The sequence below is a fragment of the Malania oleifera genome, chromosome 6, assembly GCF_029873635.1.
Source record: "Malania oleifera isolate guangnan ecotype guangnan chromosome 6, ASM2987363v1, whole genome shotgun sequence".
Classification (NCBI taxonomy): Eukaryota; Viridiplantae; Streptophyta; class Magnoliopsida; order Santalales; family Ximeniaceae; genus Malania; species Malania oleifera.
Window position 1 is genome coordinate 102,105,495 of NC_080422.1, and position 14,098 is coordinate 102,119,592.

General features: G+C 36.7%; 2 protein-coding genes across 2 annotated transcripts in view; both read left to right on the forward strand.

Moving 5' to 3' along the window:
- LOC131157222 (nudix hydrolase 19, chloroplastic) overlaps nucleotides 1-10,902 on the forward strand; it is a 55,459-nt gene extending 44,557 nt beyond the window's left edge. The window contains exons 2-6 of the mRNA XM_058111207.1: nucleotides 8,296-8,436; nucleotides 8,534-8,638; nucleotides 9,021-9,120; nucleotides 9,955-10,047; nucleotides 10,447-10,902. Of these exons, the coding sequence (XP_057967190.1) occupies nucleotides 8,296-8,436; nucleotides 8,534-8,638; nucleotides 9,021-9,120; nucleotides 9,955-10,047; nucleotides 10,447-10,736 (729 nt within the window). The 3' untranslated portion in view covers nucleotides 10,737-10,902. The remainder of the gene's footprint in view (nucleotides 1-8,295; nucleotides 8,437-8,533; nucleotides 8,639-9,020; nucleotides 9,121-9,954; nucleotides 10,048-10,446) is intronic.
- On the forward strand, nucleotides 1,448-3,201 carry LOC131157223 (uncharacterized). Its single transcript, XM_058111208.1, has 3 exons — nucleotides 1,448-2,251; nucleotides 2,343-2,461; nucleotides 2,565-3,201. The coding sequence occupies exons 1-3, from the start codon at nucleotides 1,531-1,533 to the stop codon at nucleotides 2,574-2,576; spliced, it is 852 nt and encodes a 283-aa protein (XP_057967191.1). The 5' UTR covers nucleotides 1,448-1,530; the 3' UTR covers nucleotides 2,577-3,201.
- Nucleotides 10,903-14,098: the final 3,196 nt, after the last annotated feature.

The following is a 14,098-nucleotide window of genomic DNA, read 5'->3' on the forward strand; positions in this document are numbered from 1 at the left end:
TCTTCTTCTTCTTTATATGTAAGCTTATAAATTAAATATTTGGTTAATTAATTTAAGCTTATAAATTATAACCAATACATAATATTTATTCTTTTTATAGAAATTTAGCTACTATTTTTTAATTTATAATATTTAGTTTAATTAATGTAAGTTTATAAATTATAACTAATACATAATATTTATTCTTTTTATTGAAATTTAGCTACTGTTTTTTAATTTGTTTGGAAATGCATTATATAAGTCTTAAATTTTAAATGGGTTATTGTCTGGATTAGGCTATTAGCTACTAATACAAAATGAGTTATTGCCTAATTTGCCTGAAATATATGATGCATTGTTTTTTTAGTTAGGATACGGGATACCAAGTCTAAAATCTTAAATGGATTCTAGTTCTGGATGTGAGGCTTCGGCAAAGAAAGATCCCGCCTGGAAGTATGCACATTTGGAGGATCAGAAAAATAGAAATAATTTGACTTGCAATTTTTGTGGTAAAGTCACAAAGGGAGGAATATTTCGGGCAAAACAACACATTGTCGGAGGATTTCGAAATGTGAAAGAATGCTCTAAGTGCCCTGCTCATGTACGTGAGGAGATTAAAGAGTATATGTTGAAGAAAGATATGGAAAAGGAGGAAAATGAGTTATTGCCCGACTTTGATGATATAGATCATTACGGTGAAGATGAAGAAGATGAAGTTCAAGAAATTGACATTCGTGGCAAGAGAGTGCTTACTAGTGATGGAAGTAAAAGATCATACCAATCCAACTTGAAGAAACCAAAATTGAAGGGGCCTATAGACTTGTTTTTTACTCCCGATCCAAAGAAAGCGGTTCAAGCTAGGAAAGAAGGGAAGATGAAGCAAACATTAATAAATGAGGCGTGCAAGAAAGAACTAAGAAAAAAGGCAATGGGAGATTTTGCTAGGTGGATGTATGATGCTGGAATACCATTTAATGTTGTACGTCTGAGCAGCTTTGCAGTGGCACTTGAATCGATTGGACAATATGGTCCTGAAATAAAGCCACTTAGCTATCATGAAGTGAGAGTTCCTCACCTAAAGGAGGAAATTAGTCGAATGAAAGAGTTGTTGAAGGTCCATAAGGAGGAATGGACAAAATATGGCTGCTCAATTATGTCTGATGGTTGGAGAGATTCGGTTGCTAATAAGGACATAATAAACTTCTTAGTGAACTCTCCAAGGGGATCAGTATTCATCAAGTCTATTGATGCTTCTAATCTTGTCAAGAATGCAGATAGAATGTACAGATTACTTGATGAGATGGTAGAGGAAATTGGAGAATCAAATGTGATTCAAGTGGTAACTGACAATGCATCAAACTATGTTGCAGCAGGTAAGAACTTATTTTTAGAACTACTTTCGATAGTGTATATATTGTTTATTTTAATATTTTAATGACTTCATTCCTTGATTTTTGAACAGGGAGATTGTTGGAAGCAAAGAGGCCACATTTATATTGGACACCGTGTGCTGCTCATTGCATTGATTTAATTTTGGAAGATATTGGGAAGATGCCTTCAATTCATGCGACTTTGAAAAGGGCAATTTTTTTGAATGGCTATATCTATAACCGTGTTGGCGTTGTGAACTTGATGAGACAGTTCACTGGAGGAAAGGAGTTACTAAGACCTACAGTTACAAGATTTGCAACTGCCTTCATCACCCTTCGTTTAATCTACCTTCAAAAGAACAACTTGAGGAAGATGTTTACTTCTGAAGATTGGAATACTACTAAATGGGCAAAGGAGGCGGTTGGCAAAAGAGCAGCTACTATTGTTTTGATGCCTACTTTTTGGAGTACCATCGTCTATGCTCTTAAGTTAACAGGTCCACTTGTTTGTGTACTCCGTTTGGTTGATGGGGAAAAGAAACTTGCAATGGGATACATTTATGAAGCAATGGATAGGGCTAAGGAAGCCATAGCTAAGGCTTTTGGTGAGAGAGAGGATAAATTCAAGGAGGCATTTGAAATTATTGAACCGAGGTGGGGATGCCAACTCCATCAACCGTTGCATGCAGCTGCACACTACTTGAATCTAGAATTTTTCTATTCAAACCCCAACATTTTGCAAGATGAAGAAATTATGACGGGTTTGTACAAATGTATTGCAAGGTTACTGCCAACCATTGAAATGCAAGATAAAGTTTTAAATGAGTTGGAAAAATACAATGCTGCTAGTGGCGTCTTTGGAATTAGTTTGGCAGTGAGACAAAGGAAGACAAAAGCACCAGGTAAAGTGGCATTTGTACTACCTCTTTCTTTTTGAAAATTATTTTTGCTATTTATCTAGTAGGTATTCATTTAAAATTTATTTTATAACAGCGCAATGGTGGATGGCATATGGATCAACAACTCCAAACTTGCAAAAGTTTGCTGTGAAAATTCTTAGCCTCACGTGTAGTGCTACCGGCTGCGAAAGAAATTGGAGCATATTCCAACATGTAAGTCATTAGTATATCATAGATTAATTATTAAAGAACAAGAACTACCAATCTACTGCTTTTTAGAATCATTATTAACCATATTACTTTAAACTTTTTGCAGCTTCATGGCTAAAGGAGAAATAGGCTATCCCAGCAATGCTTGAATGATTTGGTATTTGTGAAATATAATCGAACTCTGAGGCGTCGATACGACAAACGTGACACCATTGATCCCATCCTCCTAAAGAACATTGATGATAGTAATGAGTGGTTGATTGGTAGTATGGATGACAATTCTGATGAGGATGATGAACTTGTGATTGAAGATGATAATTTGACTTGGGATTCTATTGCTAGAGCTGCTGGACTAAATAACCCCCCGCATCACACTAGATCAAGAATAAGTACAAATATGCCATCATCGTCTAGAGGAAGAGGAAGGGCTTCATCTAGTAGTGCAACCAGTGCTAGGGGTTGGACCACAATGTTGGATGAGGATGAAATCCAAGTGGATAGTGCAGAGGAGACGGAAGAGGAAAAAGATGTTGGAGAAAACAGTTTTGATGATGAAGAGGAAGATGATGATATCTTCGCCGACATAGTTGATGATGAGTGATGAGTGATGATTGAGGAGGATTTTTAGATTTTATACTTTGAAATCCTTTATTGTACTCTTTTCTTTTGATGTTGAACTATGTTATATTGTTGATGCTTTTGGGCTTCGTCTTGGCAATTTTATTAATTTTCCAATTTTGTTATTGAATGTTTTGGCATTTTAAATTCTAATTTTACTAGATGATCATATGTTCATATATAAATTACCCCAAATAGATATTTTACACCATTTTAATAATTGTGCGCCTCACCTTCGTGAGGCACGCACTTTCGCCTCGCGCCTCGGCTTCAAAGACCTTTTGCGCCTCGACTCGCCTTGCGCCTCTGACTACTATGATATCAGCGCTGTTAAAAGTTTAAAACATAGATATCAGTCGACGTTGTTGGGAATAAGGAACAAGTTCCCGAAACCTGTGAGAAACAAAATAGAGAAAAAATAACGCCAAAGAAAAATCAATCACACGCACAAGACAATATTTACGTGGTTCGGCAATTTTGCCTACGTTCATGGAGTTGCAGAGATTTCAATATTATCAGGAAGAAAACACAGAGAGTGCGGCGATACAATGCTCTCCCTCTCGCTCTCTTGCAGGTACAACAACGCCAACCCCAATCACCCGAAAGTAATCCTTTTTATATGTTGCCCAAGCCTTCGCTCCATGGACTAAGCCTTAGGATAGAAATCTCTAATTAAATAGAGGTCGGGTCGTCATCCAAATTAAAATACAACTAGGCTCCACAAAAGCCCAACAAACTATGCCCGAGGGTCATTCGCCTGAGCTCTTTTAAAAATTGCACATTCAGAAAGTCAGTACTGGGTCAGTTGATTGGTCATGATAGGTCAGTCGCTTGCTCCTGTTCTGTTCGTTCACTAACAAAGTCCGTAGCACATCAGTCGCCTGACCACTTGGCCACTCATTGTTTTTCAAAGTTTGGTTACTTGTAGTTTGAAAAACTTATTTGAGACTTTATGAAAATATTTTCCATGTTTAAAAAATAGTCTCTAAGTTCATAATATTTCCTAAAAGCTTCAATCATCAATATTGAAATTTCAAGTACTTACATGAGACTTTAACAAGATAAAAACTATCTAAGAGCCTAAGTCTTCATGTCTTATAGCTTCCACATTTTGTCCAATCTTTAACCAATTCTTTAATATGCTTTCTATCCATCATGGCTTATAGCTTTAAGCGTAAACTTCATTTAAACTCTTCAAGCAAACTCACTTGATTTCATAAAAACACTTGAGCCCTGAAACTTAACTCAAACAAACATGTTAAGTAACCTTGATTTGTTATCTTTCAAACAAGATTAAGCCTTGTTAGGCCAACAGTAGTCAACACACATCCGCATGCTTTCATCATGTTTTCTCTGAAACTGCACTAGGGCCTTGAACGGTGTTTTGGAAGGACGTAAAAACCTCGCTTCCAACAGTTCATGAAGTTGCTTTCTTAACTATGCTAGGTTTGGAGGTGTCATCCGATATTGTCCTTTAGCAGGTGGCTTTATTTCTGGGAACAACTCGATCTCATGCTCCACATCCCGTTGTGGAGGCAAGTTTTGAGGTAGTTTCTTTGACATGACAACTTGGTGCTCATCCATCACAACTTCGATGGTCATAGGGATCGGCTCTTGGCCAACTTTTTCATCTACCACTTGCGTAGCTAGATATGTATGTTCACCCCTTCTCAATCCCTTCTTGAGTTACATGGTAGAAAGGAACGACTTGTACCATGCAAGGGTGGTTTTCCATTAGACAAAGAGAACCAGCAAAGGCATTGACACTGCCTCAGTCTCCCTCAAAAATTCCATTCCAAGAATGACTTGGAAGTCATCCAATGGCACGGCTGTGAAATTCGAATGTCATGTCCACTGCCCAAGCTTCACGATTATTTGCTTGTCTATTCCTAGAGTAGGTTGGGCTACAAGTTAATCGCTTTCACGCGTTCTGAATCCTTCTCCAAGGATAAGTTAAGTCTTTTTACTTCTTCTTGTGAAACAAAGTTATGGGTAGCCTCGATATCAACCATACGGGTGCTCTTCTCATTGATTCTCGAGTCAACAAACATCAAACCTTTTGCTTGTATAACTTTTGGTTATTTTGTCTACCTTTCCAATGCGTTCACTAACCGCATTGCACCCATCCTTGAGGTAACCTCCTTGCCCTCGTCATCCTCTAGTGCCTCCTCAGTGATGAAAGCTTGTGAGTCATTAAGTGATGACTTGTGAGGGCACTTAGCAACTCTGTGAGGGGCTTGACATAAGAAGCATGTAATCTTACCCTTACCATTAGGTCTGTTGGATGCTTGAGATGATGAAGCTTCCTTTGAAGTTGGCGCCTTATTGTCGACTCTCCCACTTTTGAATTAGCCATTCTTGAAAGACTTTCCACCATTTCCACCCATGGCACTCTTTTTGGATGAAGTGGAATTCTCTCCAATGTAGTCAGTCAAGCGTTCTGCGGTAGCTTGTGCAGGTAAACGAGTCTTGAACTCTGTCTATAAAGTTTTTTTCTTGCCCACGGTTTCGACCCCTTAAGAAAATAGAACAACTTGTTCTTCTCTGACATGTCTTGGATATCCAACATCAAAGCAAAAAATTGTTTCATGTATTCTTTGATTGACCCATTGGGCCTTTAGTTCTCTCTTCAAGTTTGCATAATAATCAATGACATAGCGTCCATTTTCAATCTCATCGTACTTGGTAAGACACCACAATTTAGTGTCACCAACCAAGTACTTGGTTCTAGTATTCACCTTCGCCTGTTTAGAGTCTATCCTCATAGTGCAAAAGTACTGCTCCATATCAAACAAGAAGTTTTCCTACTCCTTGGCATCACGGGCACCCAAATTTGTTTTGGGTTTTGGTACCTTGGTCCTACCAACCTCTAGCGTGTTAAGAGTTTCCCATTGCAAGAACCATCAAGTTTACCTTTGCAATAAGATCAACTATTAGCTTGCAAGGTCTCTATAGTATGGTGAAGGTTCTCTGACATTTCCAACATAGAAATTTATTGATGCTTTTGTTGTCCTTCCAACTTATCAACATGTTCAGCAAGACGGGCTGTCTCCATGGCCATATTGTTGGCTGCCTCAACCTGCGCTCCCAGCACCCCAATTCTTTCGGTATTGGTCTGCATGGTCTCTTACCAAAGCTTCCCAATCCCACAATGAAAGCAACTGAATTCACACAGCAATTGATCGAGCTCTGATACCAAGTGTCACAGGCTCCTTTGTGAAGGGCCGTGCGGGGCGCTAGCTAAGCAAGAGCATTTTGTGCTCTAGGTAACATTGATCTAGCCTTAAGGCTAGGCCTAAGGACATGCCTTTATGATTAAACCTAGAAAACTTGTGTTTGAAAGTTTTAAGCTAAACAAATAGTCTCATCTGACCATTTTTGTGGCTGTTTTCTTTTAATGAACTCAATCTTCTTTAAAACACAATGTTTGATATGTAGGAATGGAATGGTAGTCACTTTATTTTTACTTTCTTGTTTTAGTCTATTCGATTCCACTTTTAATCCGCCCCATTCCAGTGCAACAGACATTGCATAACATTTTTATCATAATTAATACAAAATCCGTTGTAACATTTAAAAAAAAGGGCCGGGGGGGGGGGGGGGGGCACCCCTGGGTAGCTGGGCCACAAAGCTCCCCGATTTGCGAGGGTAGGGGGAGGGTCGTCATAGTGTACGGCCTTACCCCTGCTTTTATGTAGAGAGACTGTTTCCTTGGGAACTCGAACCTGTGACCAACAGGTCACAAAGGAGCAACCTTACCATTGATCCAAGGCCCACCTTCTACAAAATCCCTAGTAACATCATCACAAATTCGCAATTGTCCACCAACTAAAACTGCAGGTAAGCCACCTTTACATCATTGAAACGGTTATACATGGAACAAGAAACAGAAACACACAGGAGGCAAACCAAGGTTTGAAGCACAAGTCACCCATGAATCCACCTTTTCAGTACGAAAATTCTATTACAAGCACCCACCCTTTAGTCTGCCATTTATTCAGCTATCATTGGTGGTTCATGGACCATCAAATGGTTTTTTGGGAGTGCCTACCAGTCATTCTTGTCTTTGTTACCCTCGCGACATTCGTGTCCTCAGTGTTCTTGTTTGTGCTAATCTGCAGTTTTTTTTTTTTTTTTTAAGCTGCTCAGATTTGTGTCATTTAGTGACTTCAGCATTGCATCCTCTGCTGTCTGACCTGTTCTTAAATTTCCTTGAAATTATTGAAATTTCTGCTTTCCACCACCCTTGAAATTGAAATAGCAGCAGCCAATTTCTGTTTTACAAAGTTTCCATTGAAATTCCTACAATCACCCAAAATTTATTGAAATCTCAAAAATCCACTGAAATTTGTCAACATTTTAACTACAGAATGAAATTTCCTTAAAATTCAAATTTGAGTTTCAAAACTCAAACTGAGATTCCTCTCTTAATTTATCTTTTTTCTTTTTTTCTTTTTTAAAAATGAAACTAAAGATCATTACAAGAAAAATATGAATAGTTCTTAGAATTTCGAAATTAAATGAAAAATTGAACTTAGATATTAGCTAATAAGCTACAAAATTTTATTGGATTATTTATGTTGAAAGCACCTGTATTAATAAAATATTATTCAAGCAATTCTTGAATTTCATGTATATCAACTAAATATGTTAGTATGACAGTATGACTATTATAATACAGTTATTGCACCTTATACACCACATACCTATCCTTGATGTATTTTACTTACTGTATTTTAGTTCTAAATCTTGCATTATAATGTCTGCTAATAGTTTCTAAAATGTCATAAAAGAATTCAAGCTTTACTCCTATTTCCCATAATTTTTAAAATTGAAATTGAAATTGACATTGACATTGAAATTCTGTACTTTTGAAGCTTTGAAATTTAAGTCGAAATTGAAATTTAAGGCTTTGGCCATGTCCAAAAAAATGAAAGAAATATGATTCAGTAGATTTTAATAGTATCCTGAACCAATGGCTTGCAATACGATATCTTTTCATTTTTGAATCATACATTTTTTTTCCCCTAGATTTTCTCCTTTGCAGGATGTGGGTATTGTTGTTGATGGAAGCTCATTTTTTATTCCAGTTATATTCCGTATTCTCACAGCTGTAGTTATAATGCTTTCACCCCTTCACTATTTAAATCACCCATAATCTGCAGTTGCTTAAAGAGTCCTTTAGTTTTATATTTTCTCTGGTTTTTACATGATATCAGGCAAGGGCCTTGTTGGAATGGCATAGCATATCACGTTTTTGTGGACATTGTGGAGGAAAAACTGTCCCCATGGAAGCTGGGAGGAGGAGACAGTGCCCAAACGAGTTATGCAAGAAAAGGATTTATCCTCGTGTTGATCCAGTACAGTAATGCTTACTTTTCTTCATTTCAAATAGCATTTGACATTTTGACAGATGCAGTAATGCTGCTTTCTCCAAACCACATGCTTTTACAACAGGTTGTCATCATGTTAGTCATTGATAGAGAAAATGACCGAGCACTCTTGAGTAGACAATCGAGATTTGTACCCCGCATGTGGAGTTGCCTGGCTGGTTTTATAGAGGTATTTGCCTTGGATGACTTGATTGTGGTTTCATGCTTGAGAAATTTTTTGTTAAAAGAGTATCTGTCATCATTATATTGATATTTAAAAAGTAGTGCCAGGGAAGAGCTTCCATTCATTTCTTAAAAATAGTGCCTTTATTATTCTGTAGAATCTGATTCATGTCTTTGATTGCAAAGTCCACCCCCCCCTCCCAATGTGTTCATATTTATTTGACTTTAGGATATCAATGTCTTGTGAGAAAGAATATGATACTAGAAGATTTCACTATTCATTGAATGGTATCAGGCCTTTTTCAATTTATTCTTTTCGAGATATGTATTTTATGTTTTGTTTTGTCATTAGAAAGTTTCATCAGCCTTAATCTCTTTCTTGCATCTAGCCAGGAGAAAGTTTGGAAGAGGCGGTGAGGAGAGAAACATGGGAAGAGACTGGTATTGAAGTGGGAGAAGTTGTTTATCATAGTTCTCAGCCATGGCCTGGTATTGATTCTGATACATGTCTAATTTGTGCTGCTTTTTCTATGATGACTTCTTTTATATTGCGATTGTGCTGGTGGACTGGTGGTAAAGGGGCGGATCACTAAAGAAGCGTTTTTGTTTCTGCTTTTGGTTAAAAAAGAACTAGTGAACTGAAGAGCTTAAACTCCAGTGCCCAACAAAACCTTATCCCTAGTTCCCTATTAAGATGGTTTTAATGCGGGGAATATGTTGTTGCAAAATCGTCAATCATCATGATCTTATTTACTCTATATTTGCCTCTATTTGACTTCCCTGTGTGGCTGTTTTTGTAATTCCTTCAATTTGAATTATATGATTCCTTGCTACTTAATTTACACTATATGCTGCTGCCACATGGGGCTGTGTCACCACGGGCAAAAAGGGGGGAAAATAGAGTATAGGATTTATTTTTTTCCCTAGATTTTTAATGTTTCCAATCTTGTCAATTTTTTATTGGCACAGCTTGTCCGTTTAGGCATCCTAGGGAAATGCTGTTTGAATCTAGCTCATGATTTCTGAATGCCCCCTTGATGTTGATTTGTTGTATGAACTGAATACTGGTTAGCGGCTACGATATGCAATCATACTATCATATTAAAGCAGTCAGTTTTTAGTTGTTACGAGTGTCCATGACCGTGTACTTTTTGTGTCCTACAGTTTTGTGTCATCTTGCTTTTTTAACCCAAGTTGTTGCAGCCAGAGGAATTGGGATGCCTAGAATTTCTTATGACATCCATGTTTCCCACTTATGTACATGTGTATATTTGCATGTGGGATTTTTCTGTAGTCTGAGTTGCTGATTTGGTTTGTTTGCAGTTGGGCCAAATAGCATGCCATGCCAGTTGATGGTGGGGTTCTTTGCATATGCAAAATCACTGGAGGTAAACGTGGACAAGGAAGAGTTGGAAGGTACTGCACACTAGCATAACCTTGTTTAAATTTTTACAATTTCCCCTACAGCTTCATGACAATTACATGGTAAAGAGGCCTCTTTCTGCATTTCTGTGTTTTTTTTTTCTAAATAAATGTGGAGCATTTAGTCTGCTTCAAGAAGATTTTTCAAATAAATTAATCGCCCATATGGATTTTCTTGAAAATTTATGAAAAAAAAAATGCATTTTGCAATCCCACGAATCAATTTTATTTCATTCAAGCTACATATTGTGAATGCTTGATTCCATTTGTGAATAAATGACATGAACAATGCCTTTATGCACCAGCTTGTTGTCTTACAAAAAAAAAAAAAAAAAAAAATGTTTTTCTAGTTCTGACAAAGTGATAACTGCATTGTGACTTTTGTATGTGTAGATGCTCAATGGCACAGCAGAGAAGATGTGAAGAAAGCATTGACATTTGCCGAGTACAGGAAGGCACAAAGAGCAACAGCAGCGAAGGTGGAGCAGATGTGCAGGGGAGTTGAAAAAGGGCAGAGCTTAGCTGCAGATTTCAATGTGGAAAGTGGGGAGCTTGCTCCAATGTTTATTCCTGGACCATTTGCAATTGCCCATCACCTCATCTCTTGCTGGGCCTATCAAGGCGCGTTGGATGGTGTGGAAGTTCATTTGAAACATCCTTGTGGCTCTGTTTCAAATTTGTAACATGAGTCTTGTTCCATCCTAAAGAGGGGTCGCGCCAAATCTGTAACATTTAAGCATTCATTTTTTTCTGTTTAAACAGGAAAACAATTTCTCATTTTAAAAATTGAAATAAAATGTATTTGTTAAATAATTACAAACCACATCAATTATTAATATTTCCTAAAAATTGTATAATTTTATTTTATAATTACCTATTCATTTGTTTCTTAAAACAAATTATTGATAAATTAAACAAGAAATAATTAAGTGTTAGAAGGCATGAACCGAATCTCCTTTTTTCCTTCAAAAACATGATAAATATGCTTCTTTACTTTCAAGAAAATGTACAGAATCAAAATGAAGTTGTAGAAATATGTAAGCTTGTTAACATTAAAAGAAAAATTGAAGGCATAATTTTGGATCGTTGTAAACTATCTTTTATGGACAAAAAATGTAGTTTATGCCAAGATTCATGTGTATGTGTGTAGACTTGTCAAATGATGAGGGGTCAAAGTATGGTTCTAACAACTCTACTAGCCTTCTATTATTAGTTACTATTATTTCTTGCAAAAGACTATGAGGATGCACAAGAACAAGAAGTTCAAAGTGCTTTTAGAGACATTGATGAAATGAAAGTTTTGTTAGACATAACAAAAGATATTCAAAAAGTTCAAGAAGAGTTGAATAAGTTATTACTCAAAGAAAAACGGACAGAAGATGAAGTATCAAAGATCCAAGGGAAGGTAAATAATAGGCTTAATGAGGTAGAAAATCCAAGGGAAGGTAAATAATAGGCTTAATGAGGTAGAAAAACTCAGAGCTAGAAAATTGGCTAATGCAGAAGCAATTCTTGCAAGAACTAGTAAAGGATCTGCAAGAGGTGGAATTGACCATCATATCCAAGGGAAACAATTCCAGCAAGTTTTCCTGAAGTATCGTCTTGGGATGCAAAGCTAGTATGACAGCCCCTAAGACTTGAACCCAAACCATGGGAGTGAAAGAAGTTATCTTTCAAGGAAATCCTCCAATCAACAAGACAACCAAAAACTGTTCTTGATTATCCAGGAAAAATTCAGACCTAAGAAAAGTAATACCAGATTTACATATTGATCTTCAAGATAGAAGTGCGGAGAAAACTCTATAGATCAGAGCTAATACAAGGAACTGGCAGAATATGTTAAAATGAAGTCCAGATAGGATATGCATTAGACTTACTGACAGATTATATTTAAAGTTTTATAACACAGGGAAGCTAGCTCTTAGAAGGGGAGTTAGTAGATTTACTCAACTCTTTGAAACAAATCAGACTGACTCAGTCAAGGGATTGCAACAAGAAGTTGTAAATCCAAGAGCAGTAAGTTGGCAATAGATATGGGTAACCTCAATAACAGAAGAAAGATTAAAAATTTATTACTAGAGTCAGTACGACAGGAAGCAAATAAGTTGATAATAACTAAACCTTTAAGTGATTACACTCCTAGTAGAGCGAGTGTATCCAGAGATGAAGAAATTAATTCGGAAGTAACGTTAGAAGGATTTGGACCATATGAATTAATACCATCAAGAAGTACGAGGATAGTTAGTCAGAGAACCATAAGAATTCCTATTTACGCAGATGATGAAGAAGACCAATCCCATGTACATATATGGGAACAACCATTTTAAGTGCCAAAATCGAAGAATGGGCAACACTTGTAAACATTTCTATCAGCATAATAGAATGTATGATCCTTATAGATACTGGATGTACTTGGTCATGTACATGTATTAGATTTCCTGAAGTAAATTGGGAATCTACAAATCTTCAAGTTACAGTAGGTAACAGTGCGTTACTCTAGATTGGAGAAATAACAAGAAATGTCCAGATAATTCTAAATAGTAGAGTATTTGAGGAACAAATGCTTTGCTTAATTTTAGAGTTACCAAATGATTTTCTCCTAGGAAATTTAATCCTTAAAAGATACCGGCTGTTTATGGTATTTTTAGGAGGGATTATATTAGACAACCATTTTATTCCTACTTTGTCTTCTATCAGGAGTGGCAGAAGCCAAGTAATGATAGAAAAGGAAGAGAAAAAGGAAATGCAAGTTTATCAAGAAAAGTTTGATGAATGGAAAAATTTGGTTGAAGGAGAAATAAGTGTTAGCAAAACGGTAGAAGGTAATAGTCATATTGAAGAAGTTAAGGCTATGCTTTCAAAAAATTAGTCAAATAATCCTCAAGCATTATGACAGAAGGCTATGCCTGAGGCTGACATTGCTCTTAAGGATCCAAACACGATTATTCGTAGTAGAGGGATCGCTTATCCTAAGTTAATGACAGAGAAATTTAAAAAGCAAATTCCTGAATTATTAAAATTAGGACTTATTCGACATAGCCAAAGTCAGCACAAGAGTGCAGCATTTATGATTATGAATCATGTTGAAAAGGTTAAAGGCAAGACCATAATGGTGATTGATTATAGGGAATTAAACAAAGCCACCAAGGATGATGGTTATAATCTCTCAAATCAAGGATCCTTAAGGAAAAGGATTCAAAGAGAGCAACCAACGATCTATTCTAAGTTTGATCTTAAGTCAGGATAATGGTAGATTAAGGTCAAAGAAGAAGCCATTGGACTTATAGCCTTTACAACCCTAGTAGGATTGTATGAATGGATAGTTATGCCATTCGGATTAAAGAATGCTCCAATAATTTTTCAAAGAAGAATGGATAGAGCATTCGAAGGGATGTCACGATTTGTGGCAATCTATATCGATGATGTCTTTGTCTTCAATAGAAACTTAGAGGAGCATTATAAACACCTTAAGCAGGTGACTGAGGTGTTCATAAGAGAAGGAATGGTTCTTTCAGAAAGAAAGACCATATGGGCAAAATCCCAGATTGATTTCTTGGGCTTAAAAATCCAAGGAAGTGGAGAGGAGCTCCCGCCGCATTTAGTAGAAAAGCTATTGCAATTTCCAGATGAACTCACAGTTAGAAAGCAGTGTCAGAGCTTTCTAGGAAGTTCTAAATTATGCAAGAAGGTTTATCCAGAATCTTGTAGGAAAGTCATATCCTAAACAAGAAACGGTTTCTAGTAAGAAACCATGGAAATGGGAGAAGGAGGACACTGAAGTAATTAGAACCCTCAAGAAGGAGATTTAGAATCTACCCAAGTTAGATTCCCAGATGGGTCTGAATCAGAAATAATTCTAGAAATGGATGCAACCAATACCGCATGTGGATGTGTTTTAAAAATCAGAAAGATTGATAAAACTGAACATCTCAGTAGATATTGGAGTGGATGTTTTAGTAGTTCAAAGCTAAATTATCCCATACACAACTTCTTGTTGCAAAAAACATTCGTAGTAATGAATTGTTTTTAGGGAAGCATTTTATCG

Excerpts from the sequence above, each read along its gene's own strand:
- LOC131157223 (XM_058111208.1), top strand. The coding sequence starts at position 1,531 with ATGCCTTCAATTCATGCGACTTTGAAAAGGGCAATTTTTTTGAATGGC. Across the intron at positions 2,252-2,342 it reads AAGGAAGACAAAAGCACCAG|CGCAATGGTGGATGGCATAT; the intron begins GTAAAGTGGCAT and ends ATTTTATAACAG.